We start from the raw sequence: 18,867 nt of genomic DNA on the forward strand, positions 1-18,867 counted from the left end.
TTAACAACATCGGAGAGGGCTGTTGTGGCACTAATCGCCTATCATGCATTAATTGGAGACAAGCAGTTTTCTGTAAGCTCTCGGTTAACTGATTTATAGAAGGGGTATCTATCCTTGTTGGTTCTCCCCGTTCCATTTGGTCTATTCCCCCTGCCCAGTAAGCTGCCCGCTGTGTCAGAGACCATGGTTCCCTAGGATCATCGATAGTTAGGAACACTCCAGGCCCCCAATATCCTTTGGCTTCATCTTCTGACAATAAAATCCGGTCACCACTGTTTAATGACACCCTCCACACATATTCTGTTTCAGTCTCCTTTGCTAGTCGGATATACTTTTCCTGAATTTTAGATAATTCAGTGGCAGAATATGGTATCGTCTTAATGGTCACGTGTGGTGCTCCGCCAATTTGGCCATTGTCTATGGTTTCTGTTTTAATTAATGGCCTCATTGCTATCTCTTCATCCTCAGGGTAAAAAACTTTTCTGGTACATTCTAACTCTTGATTTGGGTATAAAGATTTTTGCTGTTTCACTTGAACTACCTCTAGACCTTGTAGGTCTAAGTCCGAGTCAGATTGTTCATCTGCCTCGGCTTGTAAAATTCTTTCCCGATCTAACGCATCAGACAAGGCAGCATGAAGCCGCTGTGTTGTATTACGCTCAGCAGTTAACTGCTCTTGCAGGACTTTAAATCCTGCAGGGACTGAATGTTCTCCTTATCTGCCTGCTCAGCTCTCATTGTTTCCTGTCTGTCTTCCTGAGCTGCTGCGAGTGCGGCCCCTAACACTGCACACACTACAGCCTTCCCTTTTCCCGGGCGAAACCTGCCTTCTTTTGCTAACTTCTCAATTCTTCCTACAATGGCTTTTGTATCATGCCAGTGGTTTTGTGCCCAGGCTACTCCTTGTGGGGAAGGGTGGGCTTTATATGCAATTAGCTTCTCTAAAACAGGGGAACAGTCAGACACAGATATTTCCCGGGTCACCATGCCTGCCACTGCTCGGATCTCTCCCGACTTATTGTTGAAAGATCCTTCCAAGATCCTCCCCGCCCGCTCTCCAGGTGGAGGTCCAGTATCCCGTTAGAATCCCCCTTCCAACAAGGGAAATCCTGTATAGGCAGTTAGCCTCTCTAAAAACTGGGGAACAGTCAGACACAGATATTTCCCGGGCCTCTATGTCTGCCACTGCTCAGATCTCTCCCGACTTAGTGTTGAGAGATCTTTCCCCGATCCTCCCTGCTTGTTCTCCAAGTGGAGGTCCAGTATCCCATTAAAAACTCCCTTCCAACAAGGGAAATCCTGTCCGTGACGCCAATTAAGATGTCGCGTCCCAAAGTTGGAGTGACTCAGGTTCGTGGATTTCCTTTGTCAGAATTAAGGTGAAACGACACCAGGGGAGTTCAAACAACAACTAACATTTATTCAACCTAGCTAACTTTGTCCAAGTACACATGAATTTGTTAATATGAACCTTGCAACATGTCACTAAGCCGCTATTTGAGAAGAGGAGGGAAGTACAGGAAAATGAAATGGAAAAAGGAACATGAAATGTATCAGAAGGACAGCCCTCCCGTTGAGTCACGAGGTTCAGAGCAGACCCCCTTGCTTTCTGGACTCCTTCTCAGAGAGGAGCTCAGGGGCGGCTAGGTCCACTCTTAGTCTCAGACTTGGTCAACGGTTTATGTTTCAAAGGATGAGGTGTAGGGACTGTGGAAAAGAGAGAAGGAAAAGAGGGGGAGAGAGAGAGAGAGAAAGAAAGAAAGAAAGAGAGAAGAGAGGGGTTTCACCAGTCTTGGGTCCAGCGTTGGTCCAGCCAGCATAGAGATCCAGTTCCGGAGGGCACGCACTGAGGACTCGTTCTCTCCTCTAGTGTGTTAGTTGATGATCTCAACATGCGCAGTTCCCACACCTGGGGTTCACTGGAATTGGTCAGTGAGCTTTGGGGGGGGTGGGGGGGGGTGGGTGTTCATTGTGGAGTTGCCTCTCTTCCTGCTGGCATGACCACTTAAGATAGAAGCACAGTCCCAACTTCCATGGGGCCTTCTTCTTCCAGGAAGGCATAAATTGTGTTCCTTCTCCTGGTCACTTAAGATAAGGAATTGGGGCTTTGGAGAAGTGCGTTCCCACCCTCCGTGGGGCCCTCTCCTCTGTCCACATTGTCCTGTTCACAAAACTCCAGCATTTTTACAGAGATCGTTTTGTCCACCAAAGCTCTTTTAGCGGATGTTTGAGACATTGAATTTGTCAGACCATCACACACTTATGTAATCCTTATTCAGAGTACAGTGTATAATTAAGAAAAATATTTTTCTAATAACTTTTATAACTATACAAGTTAAAATACTCGTGATTTGCAGAAAGAACGAACATGATCACATATCACCATTTATTCTTCTATAATGTCCATTGATAACTAATATTCTAGCAATCAGAAATGTAGTTCTTTCTTACATCACTTTATACTCAATAAAAAAAGTATTTTGACAGCAGAACCACAAAGCAAACATGAGCTCATGAGCAATTCAGATTCTAAAGACTTGAAAATAATTAACTTTTCAGCAACTGTGGGTTTTTTAAATATGCTGTTCACATATTTCACTCAAGCACATAAGCAACATAGGATTTCCTAAACCAAAGTACAGTGTAATTCTCTGCCCCTTCACTTCCCATAACCAGACATCAAGTTGAAGACTAGAGGAAGACATCCAGCAGTTGTGTGGTTACTGAGATTTAAGCCAACCTTTCCCACCTTCCAAGTTGAGTAAATACAAGAACTAAGAATCTCAAAATATTCTCCTCTTCCAGGCAGAAAATTCAGAAGATACTAAAAATCTGTCTGGATGTAGTCTTATGCAACCTGCCCTAGGTGGCCCTGCTTGAGCAGGGGGGGCTAGACCAGATGACCTCCAGAGGTCCCTTCCAACCCCAACCATTCTGTGAAACTGTGAGAAAAGGCAATATATACATATTTTAACTAACCAGCAGTTGCACCACAATGCAATACAACCTTTGCTCTTAAAACAAACACACCCCCACACAAAACTGAAAAGATGTATCTCCTAAAAAGAATATTCCAAATAACAAAAGAAATTAAGATGATAATGCTCAAGTTCGCAATATACTCTCTAGAACAAAGAATCACTGACAGTACAGGATTATAATCTTGCAACTAAATATTGCCATTTGGACCTCTATACTTCTTGCTGTGGGAAGCAAAAGGGTGAATATGGCACAGATGCTGACTCAAAGGGCAAGGCTATTCATGGAAATCTGGTCTTTCACATACAGCCAAAGGGAACCATCTAATGTCACCCACATATGAAGAATGCAAGCATTACATATTTTAATATTCTTCAATAATTTTCCAATTTCCAGTCCCAAACAAAACCTTCTAATTTCATAAATCAAAAAAGCAAGTGTGAATACTCAGTCCTCCCTCCCTTTCACATCTCACTTTCAATGGGAAAACATCTATGTATTAATTTAATATACAAATGCAACCAAATGAAGCCACAATCAGCATTTAAAAAAAACCAAACAAACAACTCACAACAAACAAAACCAAAACACCCCCCCACCCATACACAACTCCACTGTCAGAGAAAGTAAAACGCAAAGCCTTTTGATCCCTTAAAAAGCCAGGATGCCAAAAAGGAATCAAAAGGGTTAGCACACTATATAAACATGAAGATGAGCAAGGGAGTTAACTAACTTCAGAAATAATGCTAACTTTCAGAAGATCACTACTGAACAGAAGATAGTATTATCCTTTTCTAAAGGCCACACAAACTAACAAAGCAATTTTAACAGTGCCTTTTGGTTTGCGGATTAATCACATAATTGGTGAAGCCTCCCAAATAAATAAACAAAAGGTGTTTTTTTTCATTCCTAATTTTTATTCCTTTAAAATTATACTTTCAGGTTTGGGTTTTTTGTTGTTGTTGTTATTTTGGTGTTGTGGGTTTTTTTTAATTTTCCAATCAACAAGAAGCAAGAAATCAAGATAGCACTTCACTATTATTTAAAGGCACTTCTATGAAACAAGTTTTTATTTGCCTCTCTTCTACAAGGAAGGCCAGAAGAAAGAATAGTGAGTTAGCGAAGAAGCCCCACTGAAAAAAAAAACAAACAAAAAAGACATTAATTCAAGGGAAAAGACTAAACTTTGAAAATAGTAATCCGAGAGGAGGAAGAAAATCCATTTTGGGGAAGAAGTTAAAAGAACTTGTAGCTTTTTCTATTAGTAGTGCTATATCTATTCATAATTATTCCAAACATATTTCTACCTAATTATTTTTCTTTACAGTTTACCTTTATTTATTAAATATTTAAACTAGCACTACAAAGACTTTTGTAACCCTGTGTGGACGCTTCTATTTTATGAGTGGCTTGAAAAGTCTTGTGCCACTTCCAAGATGTCACACACTAATATGAAAAGCTGCTCTTTTAAAACAGCCTACTGACAAGAAGGTACGCAGGTGTAACCAGTTTAAAATCTGTACCTTTACTCATACTGAAACAAGATAAGGCCTCAAACAGGCAAGTGAGTTGATTTTAAATTGCTTGGAATTGGCTTGTATCCTTTTATTCACAATATACAGCTTTTGTATTTCTGAACTAAGTTTTCCCAATTATCTCTCTAGAAAAAAAAAAAAAAAAGTTGGTTTTAACTGTACTTTCCTCTGCACCTTTATTATGGGATTGAAATCTGCCTGGAAATTTGTTAACAAATTAATTCCTATCTATACTCTTTATATTGGTTGCTAGGGGACTCACGCTGGCCATCAGCTTCATTTCAGCATATAGAACACCTACTAATAGAGCACAAAATATAATCAAATCCGAGTCCACTAGCATGTAACATTTTGGAAAGCAAGTGTCCAAGAGCATTTTTGTCATCTATAATCAGAGAAATTAGGTATGTAGCAAACTCAGTGTAACAGACGTTGATAATATCTTGCTACATAAAAAAAAAAGTGCTCCTTTGGCTTTTAAAGAATTGAATGAATTGTTGATGGATTAAAAAAAAAAAATTAGGGTATGAATCCAGTGGTAGTGGGAGCACTCCATTGCAGTATATTACGCTACTTATGAATCATTATCAACAGTCAATAGCTTAGTGTTGCCACATTTTCTGAAGGCTCAGTCTGAACCTATAATTTATTTAATGGCTAGGTGCTGTCAAAAGGGGGCCCTCTAGCCACACCACTGGTTTTCTGAAGCAAATACCTAAAAAGAGCCGGCTGAATAATCTAGTAGAAAAAAATAATAAATTGCACTGTACCAAAAAAAACCCCCACAAACAGAACCTGGCTGTAACTATCTAACCAGCTCACTGAAGACTCAGACGAGCATTTATCCGAGCAGTAGGGACACAGCAAGAGTACGTGGCCAAGGCCCATTTTCATAGCAGCTATGTGTTAGCTGTAACATTGAACTACATCTTAAAAGTCAGCTGAAAGAAAAGCTGGGAATTAGAACTGCTAACAATTATATTGCAGAGAAGCTACTTTTTTTAATAGCTAAACAGTCATAACAATTTAGAAGGCTAGAAAGACCTGCTTTCCTATGGTAAATACATATTAGCAGCAGTAGCGAAAAAAATTAACCACCCCACACACAATCTTGATAACATCACCAAACGTTATTCACAGTGAAATTAGCCCTAAACTAGCAAGTGGCAGAAGGGTTTCCAAGCCACAGTTCTGGTATTGGTTAGAGGTCCCCCAAAAGCTTAAACACCTGCAGGGCATAAATGAAGAAATATTGGCCTATAGGTGTAGTCAAGGGGTGCAAGCAAAGAAAGAGGGCTAACATTGTACTGTTCAGCATAAATGATAAGCACTGCATTTTGCAGTTTGATAGATTTTCAGGTTTTAAAAGCCTAATGCCATTCCTGAAGATTTTAGCATGGTATCAATTTTTAAAAGAAAAAACGTGTGCGATAAAGATATAAGCTTTATACCTATTATGCTTTAACAAAAGAAACCTAAAGGTGCTGAAGGGGAAAAATTATATAGAATAGTTCAGTTGGAAGGTACCTACAACAATCATCTAGTCCAACTTCAAAGAGAAAAATATTACTGTGTGCAATTGTAGACATACCTCATTTTCATAAACTAAACACTGCAATTCAATGTTATCTACTCAGAAGAAGTGATCAGAAATACACACCTTATATACAGAAGACCAATGGAAACATTGGCATAGAATAACTGTGGAACCTGTAATCTAGTTCTTTCCTGAAGTCTTATCGCTGTAATGTTTGTAAATTTAGATAGCAGACAGATTCAATGTTCAGTATAGTATTTTTCATTATTTTACCACAGTTCTATTTTCAGTGATGTTCTTAAAAGGTAACTGCTTTTCAAATAGAATAACGAAGGTAACTAAAAATACAGTCAGTCAAAGAGCAGTTGTTCTGCAAACTTGGCAATTTAGGTTTATATACATCTATTTCTAGACCTGCAAAGGTTTCTGTAGACCAGAATAACACTGAAGACATCACTTACTGATAAATCCAATGTTTCAAGTGGAGTTTAGACTAAAGCACAAATTTGTATGAGATTAAAAAAAACTAAGAGAACAAATATATTTTATGTCAAGTTAAAATTCCTATAAGACTTTAAAGTCACTATAAATGTGACTGAGAACATGGGAAAAGTATAATCAAGCTCAGCCTTGAACGAGCAAGATACATTTTTAAAATAAAAAGGAAACTAAAGTACTAGTTACTTCTTTTGGGCTGGCCTGACAGTATATTGAAAATATAGCCAATTGCTGGATTAGGTGTTGAGGTTTCAGCTCAGCCGGTAACAAAGGACCAAGCAGCCGCTCGCTCACTCCTGTCCTCCCCGCCCCCCTCCCGTGGGATGGGGAGGAGAATCAGAAAGGAGAAAAGAAAAACAAACAAACAAACAAACAAACCCAGAACCTCGAGGGCTGAGATAAGGACAATTTACTGGGACAACACAAAAAGAAAAGTTACAACAACAACGGTACTAATAAAAGAACATACAACACGAGTGATACACAGTGCAACTGCTCACCACCCGGAACCCGACGCTCCGCCACTTCCCCCACCGAAAGCCGAGAGAGCACCCCCCAGCCCGCTCCCCAGTTATATACTGAGCATGATGTCACATGGTATGGAATAGCTCCTTGGCTAGTTCAGGTCAGCTGCCCTGGCTGTGCCCCTTCCCAAGTTCCTGTGAAAATTAACTCTATCACAGCTGAACCCAGGACATTATCCACCCCTTATTCTATACGATCTACATCATGCCCAGATTCTACATTCTCTAATTAATCACTACCACTTTCCTTGTCTTATATACATATATATATATAGACACCCCTCTACACACAAATAGCACTTTCTTAGTCTATGGGTTATCTCTTTAATGTGTCTATCAATTTTATTTAGTCCATGACTTGTGGGCTCCATCTGTTGTAACAGTCCTTCAGGATAGGAGAGATGGTGTGAGGTGTTGGGTTGTTGCATGCTGCCTCTGGAGCTTGCGGCTGGTATATTTGGTGTAACCCACACCCTTGGTCTGCAGGTCGAAGATGTTGATCTTGAGGAAATCGCTGGGTGCCAGTTCAACTTCCATCACTGTTGTACTTGGGTCAGTTTCAAAGTCCATCCTTCAGTCATTTGGGTAATTCTTACTGTAATACCCTTGATATAGCATATAGACACCATAGATACAATGACATACATTGGCAGGTTATTTAGCAGTTAATATCATACAGCCTAATTCACTGGCTATTCTCTCCCAAAATCAAATCTCCTTGAGGTACACATCAAACTTCCCCATCCTTCTGCATAACTTACTTTTTGCCTGCCTGGGTCTGATGAACTCCCAAGAAATAGGATAATCAGGAATGAGCTAGATGAATTGTGGTGGGCTGTAGCTTGAACACTTCTTTTTGTTATGCTGATAAAACCCAACATTACGGTATCCTTTAAGCAGGGAGTGATTTGTGTAGCACGGTTACGTTACACATCATTCCATATTCTTTGCCTAATAGGATTTGCAGGCCCAAGACTGAGCACATCGAATTGGTCAGCAGAATGAGGTTTGAGTCCTGCGACTGTGCACTGTAGGAGTCAGTTATATGGCACTTAGTGACTGGGCCTGAAAGTAGCTCATGGTCGCAAGAGCATTCCAGATGCCGTTAGAAGGCCTTGAACAGAATAAACAAGAAGACAGAAAAAGAAAGATCCCAATTAGAAAAACACAGGTGCGCATTCCACGATAAAGGGAACTTGGCACAAACAACCTCAATTCGGCAGTTTATCTTGACCAATTAGACTGAGACAAGTTTCGCATGCCAATTATATATTATATTATATATATTAATATAGCCAATTATGTCCTATGTTTATGCACGTGTACAGAGTGAGTATAACTAACTGTATCTTATGTTTATACACGTGTACAGTGTCAATATAACCAATCACATTTTGTTTGTGTGCATGGACACCAAATGCTTGCATGCAGCAACCAATCAGAGCTTCTAAGGAACTTAGAGAATTGTATAAGAATGATCAGTTAGGCTCAATAAACTGGCGACTTTAATCATCATATTGTCATGCAGGCCCCGCATGGAATAACCCTAAACCCTGTTATATTTGAATTGAGACAAATCGAGTTCAAATTGTATTCACTAAATATTTATTAAGGTAGGAAAACAAAGCAGCGCGCTGGGCGGCCGGGGAGTAGCAGCTCCACCAAGGCTTGCGAAATTAGGCAAGCCAAGCAGTCCCTTTTATTTTCACCGAGGTTGGTTTCCGTCTTCGGTACGCCCCTCGCCTTCTTCCGTAATCGTGGCTTCCTCAGGATTTATGCTCGCTTTTGGTAAATTCACAAGGTATGTCAAAAGCTTACACAGTTTACATAAATTTAAACAAGGATATAGGTTGTCATGATAACACAATAGTGCAGCCCAACATCAGCATTCTTTTAAACAATTGCTAAACTGTAAGGTTCCGTTCTCATGGCAGTAAATAACATTGTGGTTAAGTTTTTCTTGTCAAAACAGGATGTTCCCATATCTGGTGTAACAAGTTCGTTTCCCTTGCTTAACTTGTTTGATCAGCAAATTACCTACAGTTACTTATTACAATCCCCCCCTTCTTTTATTTATCAGTGATTTGTTGATTAAACCTTGATAAAATTTCGCGTGCTGCATCTAATTCAGGATTTTTGTTTGATAGAACTTTCTATTTCAACTCTGATTGCTTCATCACCATTAACTGCACTTTTTCCAACCTGCTTTTAACAAAGGTTACAAATTTATTGATGATACAAGGTCCAAAAGTCAGCGCTAGTAGCAACATTATGAGGGGTCCCACTAAGGTAGAAATTAAGGTAGTCAACCATGGTGACTGATTAAAGCAAGATTCATACCAGGAGGATTGAGCCTCCCGTTCTCGTTTTCTTTTCTCTAATCCTTCTCTGAATTTGGCTAATGAATCTCTTACTACCCCTGTATGGTCGGCATAAAAGCAACATTCTTCACCTAGGGCAGCACATAATCCTCCTTGTTGCAAGAACAAAAGATCTAATCCTCTACGATTCTGTAAAACTACTTCTGACAATGAGGTTAGTGATTTTTCCAAATAGGAAATAGATTTTTCTATGCGGGTCAGATCTCCGTCTACCGCAGCTCTTAAAGATGTTAGACCCTGCTGTTGTTGCACTAAGGAAGTTATTCCTGTCGCTGTTCCTGTAACCCCTAACTCTATTAAAGTGGCTATCGTAATAGCAGTAAAAGGTTCTCTTTTCTTGATGTTGTGTCCTATATTGCCCCAGTGTACATACATAGTCTCCTCTTTGTGTAAGAGAATCCGGGGTACCACAGAAATTTGCACACCAAATTCAGATTTGTTATTATTTAGAATCGTAGTAGACAAACACGGAGTTAACCCTGTTTGGGAACATATCCACCATGCTCCTGCACTAGGCAAGACCCATTTAATATCTTTGGTAAAATTTCGTGTCTGGTTCATACATAGTTTTCGTTGTTTTTCCCTGGCTTTTCCTATACACCAACCACTCCCTCTTACTTGTTGGAGGGTGATTCCTACCTTTCGTTTGTTCCACTTACATTGGGAGGGACTTTCTTCAGTAGAGGTGTTATATGGGGAAGATAAAGCTATGCCTTCATAAAAAGGAGGCTCTATGTCATAACATAACCAGCAGGAAGTGGTAAAATTTGGATTTGTTTCATTTAAAGCCTGATAAACTGCTTGCATTACAGCTCATAAGGGTTTATCATCTTTGGGTTCCCCTTCCACTTCACTTGTAAAGATTGATTCACTTGTAGGGAATGAGTATTCCTCTGGGGTGACTGAGGCCCAAGGGTTCTTTACCCTTGGCCTTTTCTTTTTCTTCTTTTGCCTATTAATAACCCGATTGGGCCCTATTGCTTGCGACATTGTAACTTCCCGCTTCTGAATTAATATTGAGACCCCTGTATCAGTCCCAGGTTGCCAATATCTTACGCCCCAAATTCGCCCTATTAACCATCCGTTGTCTCAGGGTTGCAATATTGTGACTTTTAGAGATGTACAGTTTCCTCTTTTCCACACATTACCACCTTGGGCATATCCTGGTTGGTCGCACCCGTGCGGTTCCCAAGTAACATTGAGATGCTTGTCCTTCCTACCAGGTACCCAGGCCATTGCAATAGTCTCACATCCCCAATAAGCACAATAATATTCATAAGGGGAGTTACAATATCCAAGTCCTGGGTTCGAACGGGGGCACCAATAGGTAGCTTTAGAATTCCATCCCCAGCGGCGTAAATTGAAAGGACTACAGTTCTCATGACCCATTAACTCACAATTGGTTATGTTAAAGGAAGGTGATCCTGCTGTGATATTAACCTTAAGGAGTTTAGAATCATCCCATCTAGAAATGGTCCAATTGAAAGGCTGGTGGTCATTTGCTATGGTGATGTTAATTAACATCATTACTAGGATACCAGCTTTCATTTTCCCCACTGTTCAATACCTCTCTGCTTTTCCTCGTCTACTCCTTTACAGGGAGCAACAGGATATTAATATCTTCTCAGCAGCAGCAGGTAGTCTTCAGGGGAATATTGCTGGCTTTCCTTTTACCACGCCTTTTCCTCTCCAGTAATGATAATTTTTAAGGTCTAAAGAATTTGTTACCTCTCAAATGTGTTTTTGCTTGTTTTGTTGTTGAGCCCGTTTCCAGGTGAATCTTACAGCACACTGCTTTAACACTTTTGGCCAATTTGTTTCATATACTTCCCAGAGTTCAGGCACTAACAATTCCCATTCACAGAAAAGTTTACAAACTTCTACTCGGTCTCTCAGTTCCCAAGTATGATCTTTACGACATCTCATACAAAAAGGTTGTCTTTGGAAGGATACGCAATACCAGATTATATTACAATTTAAACATTGACAAGCAACCCAACTCGAGTGTTCTAGCGTAGGGTGTTTCAGACAGGGTATATATCTATTGATGTTTTCGGTCCAACTTAACTCGGGTATCTCGGTCTCCACTTCACAACACAAAGGAAAAACTTGAGGGCTTCCCGTTAGTTTATATAGTCCACTTCCCCCAGTTTGATAAGGTATCGACTCACTATGCCAAGGGGCAGAACACACCTTTCTTATGGTGTTTCCCGGCGGTATCTGGAACTACTGATATAAACTATCTCTTACTTTTCCCTGGGGTTGTGTCATTTACCACTTTATCCTTTTGCAATTTTATCTGGAGGTCCCCGGGTTCCGACGTCACGGTCCAATTTTCTGGGAAAATGGGTCCTTTTATCCTACTGGCGTGCGTCCATCCTTTTTCTGCAGTTCGTACGGCAGTATCTGTGGTAAGCAGAACAACAAAGGGTCCCTCCCAACGGGGTATTAGGGAGGTCTCTTTCCAAGTTTTTATGAGTACCTGGTCCCCAGGCTGAATTCGGTGTATGGAAATGTCCAAGGGAGGTCTTTGTACTACTAACCCTTTCTTTCTTAGTTCCTGTCTCCTTTTTGTAAGTTCTAAAATATATTCTGTTAAAATTTTGTCTTCAACCTTTGGGTGTTCCATACAGCATTTCAAAGGGGGATATACCAGTATCTGTTCTTGGCTGAGTTCTAATGTAAATCAAAGCCAATGGTAAGCATTTAACCCAATTCATTTTCGTTTCTACCATAAGTTTGGTCAGGTGTTTCTTTATCTCTCCGTTCATTCTCTCTACCTTCCCCGAACTCTGTGGGTGTCAGGGAGTGTGGTATTCCCATTTTGTACCGAACAATTCAGTTGTTTCTTTGATTATCTTAGATGTGAAATGGGGGCCTCGGTCTGAGTCAATTACTGTAATAGTCCCATACCTCGGAATAATTTCTTCTAAGAGAATTTTAATAATCGTTTTTGCAGTTGCCTTTAGTACTGGAAAGGCTTCTACAAAGTGCGTAAGATGATCAACCAAGACCAATAAATACTGATATCTCCCAACCTTTGGCAACTCGGTAAAATCTACTTGTATTTTCTCAAAAGGTCTTTTAGCCAATTCACGACCTCCTTGAACCTTTTCTCTCAATTGTCGCTTATTCACTTTATGACAGGTTAAACATCCTTCTAAGATTCTTTTAGCTAAACTATGTATGCCGACACAGGCATAATTTATTTCAAATTGATCCACCAAGGCCTGAATTCCCTAATGAGTCTTATGGTGTAATCTGTTTAGTATCCCCTGGGCTAATCCCTTAGGGAGAATTTCTCTGCCATCTGGTAACAGCCATCTATCACCATCTCTTTTTGCTCCAATTTGTTTAAGCTTTTCCATTTCTTGGAGAGTGAAAGTCTTATTTAATCTTAGTTTTTCAGGTTCTTCTCTGAAGGTCTGGACTACTAATAACGCAGCTCGTTTTGCTTCTGCGTTGGCTAGATTTTCCTCTCACAGTAGGAGTTAGCCCTTTTTGATGTCCTTTTACATGAACTATGGCTATCTTTAGTGGGCCTCTTAATGCCTTTAAAACTTCTAGGATTAACTTTTCGTGGACTAATCCCTTTCCCTGGGTATTAATTAAACCTCTCTCTTCCCAAATTTTCCCAAACGTATGTACCACTCCAAAGGCATATTTTGAATCTGTATAAATAGTTCCGATCTTATTCTCTAAGAGCTTTAATGCCCTCAGCATAGCATATAACTCGCACGCTTGAGCGGACCAAGTTTTGCTTAATGGCCCTGATTCTTTTATCTGAGAAGTATATCCTGTAGGTAGTTAGGGCCAGGCGGCCGGAAGATATCGTGCTGTATGGAAAGATAAAGCCCCTCTCCTGATAGCCAATAGCGTTTAGTTTATGATGCAAGCAGACAGAAGTGATGTTGTAACCCCAAGTTATATAATGCTGTGTTACGCACCAATAAATGCCATTTGCCGTCCACCACATTGGTGTCTGTGAGCTGATGGACCGAGCAACCTGGGGTTGGTCGCCGTGCCGTTCCTGAACCAGGTCACCACGCCTCCTTAAGGCGACAAGTGGTGCCGAAACCCGGGAATTGTCGCCTGGACAGGTGAACGGCGGCCGGAGCGGCAGGACCAGCCCAGCGGGGAGGACACTCCCGGACCAACAAGGAGGATGGAAGCCCTTGTGAAGGTTGTATCACAATTACATAAGCAGTGGGGTATCGATTGTAAACCCAAAGATTTTACTCTCGCAGTTGCGAGGCTTTTGCAAATTGGGGTCATTGATGATCCGGTGGATATTCTCCACCCCGAAGTGTGGGATAAATGCACTAAAGCGTTAGCCGAGGAGACGATGTCCTCGGGTTGTGGAAAAAACCTTAAGTCGTGGGGGAAAGTTGTACAAGCCCTGCAGAAGGCTATACAAGAACAGGATACCTGGAGGGCAGCAAAGAACTGCTTGTTGTCCACCCCGAAATTAGGAGTTGGGGCAGCCATGCAGACTTTGCACCCCCCAGATGATAACGATTCTGCTGAGCCTAAAGATCTGCAAGAGGGTGACGCGTCCCCTCTGTTATAGACGCTCGTGACAAATTGGAGGAACCAATTTGTAGTGAAAAAAAAGTCGAATTTATTAGCAAGCGATAAAAGAGCAAAACAGCACTGGGCGGCCGGGGAGGCAGTGCTCCGCCACAAGCTCGCAACTTTAGGTTATAGTTACATTCCTTATATACATTCCATGTATCTCTTTCTTGCAAGTCTCCGCCTTGTCCTGCTGCTTCTTTCTTCATTCGTGCAGGTCTGTCACTAGGCAGATTCGGTCTATCTTCTCAAGGACGAGTGTCTTTTTGATATATAATGTCCTTTGATATAGAAAAATGCAGTCTTGGTGGAGCCCATCCCGTTATCTGGTAAATTATAGTTGTTGTTCTTTTCCCTCCTTAGCTAGTAAGTTATAGCCATTGCCCTCTTCCCGTGACCTTTACGCACCAATTAAGAAAGTTTTGTTATTTACACAAGGCATCTGCTAACTCTCAATATGTCTCTTTTCCCTTACCGATTTCATGAACAAAGTTAACCCGTTCATTACACCCTCAACTCCCGAACCCCTACCCACTTATGGAGGGACAGAAACGAGCTAAATCCTTCTGGGGCGGATTAGCCGAGGAGGCTAGGCTCGCCGCGGAAAAACCAGACTCTGAGGAAGTTTGGGTTAGACCACCGCCCTACGCGCCCCAAGGTCGCGCCGACCAGAAAGGCAGAGGGCGGGGCGAGGGTGCCTATGGCGGGAACAGGGAGGAAGCGCTGGCATTGACGGGCGCACATGGATGGAAGGGGGAGGAGAGCGAGAAAGAGAAAGGTGGTGGGAGTGACCGGGAAGGGGAGGGGAGCGCGAGCGAAGGGTGGAAAGCCAATCAGGGCGGCCATCTGGAAAAATGCCCTTGTAGGGCAAACCCCTGGCGGAGCAGAGGGCGGGGCGAACCAAGAGGGAAGGACGAGCCAGGAGGGCGGTGCAAACCCAGAGGGAAGGGTGAACCAAGGTTGAGGGGCGAGCCTAGAGGGAGAGAGCGGCCCGCCCTCAAGGGAAGCGGGCGGGGCCGGAGCCCGACAAAAAGGCACAGGAAACCGAAAGTAATTAGTTAGTCGAGTTCCGACTCCATACCAGACGCTAGCTCGGACGAGTGGCTCGCAACTGATTCAAACTTAGAGGAAGATGAAACGGAAACAAACAGAGTTAAGAGCCAAAATATTCCTATCCAAATTAAAGAAAAACCGCGAGGGGGAGAAATCCCTCTCACGGACTGGAGGAAAATAAAGATCACATGTGCCGACTGGGCCCCATCAGCCGTGCTAGCGTTCCCGGTCCGGGTGACAGATGGGGGACAGAGGGTTCACTCGCCCATAAACCCTAAGGATATACAAGCGATTGTCAAGGCAATTGCGGATAAAGGGCTTAATTCTGCCATGGTCTTCACCCTCATAGATGGTGTCTTCGGGGGAGATGATATGCTCCTGTTCGATATAAAACAAACTTGTAGACTGATCTTTGACAGGGCAGGGGTGATTGTTTTTAAACAAGAATGGGAGGAGAACTGTGCGAGAAAACTAGCCCAAGTAACCGGGGCGGATCACCCGCTACATGGCTCCAGCCTATAGCGGCTGATGGGTACAGACCCAACAATGATCACCCCCCAGGCACAGGCCCAGGGCCTGCGGGCCCATGAAGTTATGAGAACTACTCGTGCGGCCAGAGAAACTATCCGCACAGCCTCTAGAGTTATTGCCAAGCCATCGCCATGGTCCACAATAAAACAAAGTGAAAGCGAGAGTTTTACGCAATTTGTGGACCGTCTCCAAGCAGCGGTGCCTGCGGAGGCAAAAGGCCCGGTCATAGCAGAATGTTTACGTCAGCAGTGTAATTCAGCAACCAAAGAAATCCTACGATCACTGCCAGTGGGGTCAAGTATCGCGGACATGATTAAGCAGGGTGGAAGCTAGTCCTGACGGGCCGAGGATATGCTGCTATCAGAAAAGATGGCAAAGTTAAGTGGTGTCCGCTTAAGTCCATTAAACCGGACCTCCAGAATAAAACTACCGAAAGCTGTGAGTTTTTATCCACAGGACCAGATTATCGGACGTCCTCGTAACCCGTACACCCCGGTGGCAAGAGAGGACGGCAAGCCGACAAGCATCCTGTCCGCGCCTGAGAATTCCACACTGGCAGAAACCAAACAACGACGATGTAGCCCCCATGGGAGGGAGCTGCGATGCCTTTGTGTGGTCTTGATTTTCCTATCATAATGATCGTGGTAGCATTGATTCTCGGACCCGGTATATTGAATAGGCTCGTGTCGTTTGTTAAGAGCCGGCTAGAAAAGGTTAACATCATGTTGGTAAAACGCCGACAACTGTTTTAAAAATGTTCCTGTTCAAAATTTCCTTTAGCTATCCCCAGTTATACCCTGTTACTCCCAGTTACCCCCCCAGCTACCTTGTTTAGTGTGCCTTACGTTTTCTATTCAAGTTTGTGATGTATATACTTTTTAAGGTTGTTATGTTTTCTATCCAAGGTTACGATATATATATTCTTTCAAGATTGTTATATTTTAGCCAATTTAAATACGCATAGGGAGGGGGGAAATGTAGGTAGTTAGGGCCAGGCGGCCGGAAGATATCGCGCTGTATGGAAAGATAAAGCCCCTCTCCTGATAGCCAATAGCGTTTAGTTTATGATGCAAGCAGACGGAAGTGATGTTGTAACCCCAAGTTATATAATGCTGTGTTACGCACCAATAAACGCCATTTGCCGTCCACCACATTGGTGTCTGCGAGCTGATGGACCGAGCGACCTGGGGTTGGTCGCCGTGCCGTTCCTGAACCAGGTCGCCATGCCTCCTTAAGGCGACAAAATCCATCCACTATGGCATATCCCGATTTCCGTTGTCCCTCAACCACTCGTGAGGAACCATCCACAAATAATTTTTCTCCTTCATCTAGCTCCTCTTCTTCTAAATCTTCTCGTATTTTAGTCTGCAAATTTATTAGTTGGAGGCAATCATGTGTTAAATCCTCTCTAGGCTCTCCATATAGAAACTGGGCAGGATTCTGAATAGAGGTGGTTTCCATTTCTAACTTAGGGGAGTTAATCAAAATTCCCTCATATTTCAACAACCGACTGTCTGTAAGCCACTTATCAGCTCGCTGTTGCAAGACTTCTCGAATGTTGTGGGGGGTGTATACTTTCAGGTCACTTCCCAAGGTGACTTTTCCAACTTCTTCTACTAATAATGCAGTGGCCACTATTGCTTGCAGGCAAGTGGGCCACCCATGGCTTACAGGGTCCAGTATTCTGGAATAATATCCTACAGGCTTCTTTTGCCCTGCCCACCCCTGAGTCAAAACCCCATAAGCTGTTCCGTTATCTACATTGATAAAGAGTTGAAAGGGTTTACGTATATCAGGTAAAATGAGGACAGGTGCTTCTACCAGGTTTCTTTTTAAATTCTCCCAACGCATCTCATCTTCAGGGGTCCACTTTACTAACCCGTTTTTAGTTAGTTTTTCATACAGGAACTTTAGTTTACTGCTATAATTCTCAATCCACTGTCGACAATATCCTAATAATCCCAGTAATTGTCTTATCTGTCTTTTATTAGTGGGCGTAGTTAGAGACAAAATTCCTTTCACCCTTTCGAGATCTAACTTCTTGTGTCCCTTCGTGAGCCAATGCCCTAAATATTTTACCTCTTCTTCAGTAAACTGTAATTTGGATTTAGAAACCTTCAACCCCTTGAGGCCTAAAAAGTTCAATAATTTGATGCTCTCATTTCTGACTTCTTCTTGAGTTTTTCCTGCAATCAATAAATCATCTATGTATTGTATCAAAATCAGTTCCTGACATAATTCATAAGATTCCAATAGCTGTTCCAAAGCTTGTCCAAACAAATTCGGGGATTCTGTAAATCCCTGAGGCAAGACGGTCCACCGTAGTTGTTGTTTTCTATATGTCTTGGGGTCCTCCCATTCGAAAGCAAAATAATTCCTACAATTTTCTTCTAAGGGACAAGTCCAAAAAGCATCCTTTAAATCTATAACACTATACCATTTATAATCTGGACTTAATCGATTAAGTATAGTGTGCGGGTTTGCTACCACAGGGAACCAGGTAATGGTTCATTCGTTTACAGCTCTCAGATCTTGTACTAGATGATAAGACCCATCCGGCTTCTTTACAGGTAATATGGGAGTGCTGTGAGGTGACATACAAGGTTCTAATAGTCCTTGAGCCAACAGTCTCTCAATTACTGGCTGTAACCCCTCTCTCCCTTCTCTGGAGATAGGATACTGTTTTATCCTAATTGGTTGGTCCGGGTCTCTTATGGAGACTGTGATTGGTTTAATATTTAATTTTCCTACTGATCCCGGACTATACCAGGTATCTGGATTAATTTTGGCTTCATCTTCCACGGTTAATAAACATAGTCTTATTTTTAATTTTTCTTGGTCTACTTCCAAATTGATTCCTAATTCTACCATTAGGTCTTGTCCCAAAAGGTTATATTCGGCTTCTGGGACTAATAAAAATGTTCCAACTCCATATTTATTCGGAGTTTCTATTTTTACATTCCTTATCAGGGGCACTTTGAAGGGTTCCCCCTTTGCACCAACTACTTGGAGTTTATCCTTTGATTCAACACATCCAGATGGTAATTTTTGGACTGTTGATCTTTCAGTGCCTGAGTCCACGAGGAACTCGAACACTTCATGCTGAGGACCCAATTTCAATTTTATCAAGGGCTCAGTAACCTTAGGGGTCCCCAGCAAATAGAGCCCCTGACCCCTCTAGTCTTCCTTAAAAATTTCTTCATCCTGCATTCTTTTCTGGCAATTTCTCTGCAAATGTCCTTTCTTATGACAATAGA

At 42.1% G+C, this 18,867-nt stretch overlaps 3 protein-coding genes across 6 annotated transcripts in view; all 3 read right to left on the bottom strand.

Moving 5' to 3' along the window:
* The window catches only part of LOC126035461 (uncharacterized), a 280,978-nt gene that overhangs the window by 201,476 nt on the left and 60,635 nt on the right, over positions 1-18,867 (bottom strand). The window lies entirely within an intron of this gene.
* LOC126035506 (probable global transcription activator SNF2L2) overlaps positions 1-18,867 on the bottom strand; it is a 114,591-nt gene that overhangs the window by 93,772 nt on the left and 1,952 nt on the right. For 2 of the 3 annotated variants that reach the window (XR_007504950.1, XR_007504949.1), the window contains exon 2: positions 14,301-14,424. The exons of the other annotated variant lie outside the window; for it this stretch is intronic. The gene's annotated coding sequence lies outside the window, so the exon portion shown is untranslated. Of the gene's footprint in view, positions 1-14,300; positions 14,425-18,867 lie in introns of those variants that run through there. 3 annotated transcript variants of the gene reach the window in all.
* LOC126035494 (uncharacterized) lies at positions 14,227-18,117 on the bottom strand. Its single transcript, XM_049794140.1, has 2 exons — positions 16,736-18,117; positions 14,227-14,307 (listed from the first exon to the last, which is right to left on the bottom strand). The coding sequence occupies exons 1-2, from the start codon at positions 17,459-17,461 to the stop codon at positions 14,275-14,277; spliced, it is 759 nt and encodes a 252-aa protein (XP_049650097.1). The 5' UTR covers positions 17,462-18,117; the 3' UTR covers positions 14,227-14,274.

Source organism: Accipiter gentilis, chromosome W, assembly GCF_929443795.1.
Source record: "Accipiter gentilis chromosome W, bAccGen1.1, whole genome shotgun sequence".
Taxonomy (NCBI): domain Eukaryota; kingdom Metazoa; phylum Chordata; class Aves; order Accipitriformes; family Accipitridae; genus Astur; species Astur gentilis.

What these genes read in the sequence shown, in the direction of transcription:
- LOC126035494 (XM_049794140.1), bottom strand. Translation starts at nt 17,461, where the DNA reads ATGCGTTGGGAGAATTTAAAAAGAAACCTGGTAGAAGCACCTGTCCTC. An exon ending in ACGGCAAATGGCGTTTATTG is followed by an intron (nt 14,308 to 16,735) that starts GTGCGTAACACA and finishes TCTATATCAAAG; the next exon opens with GACATTATATATCAAAAAGA.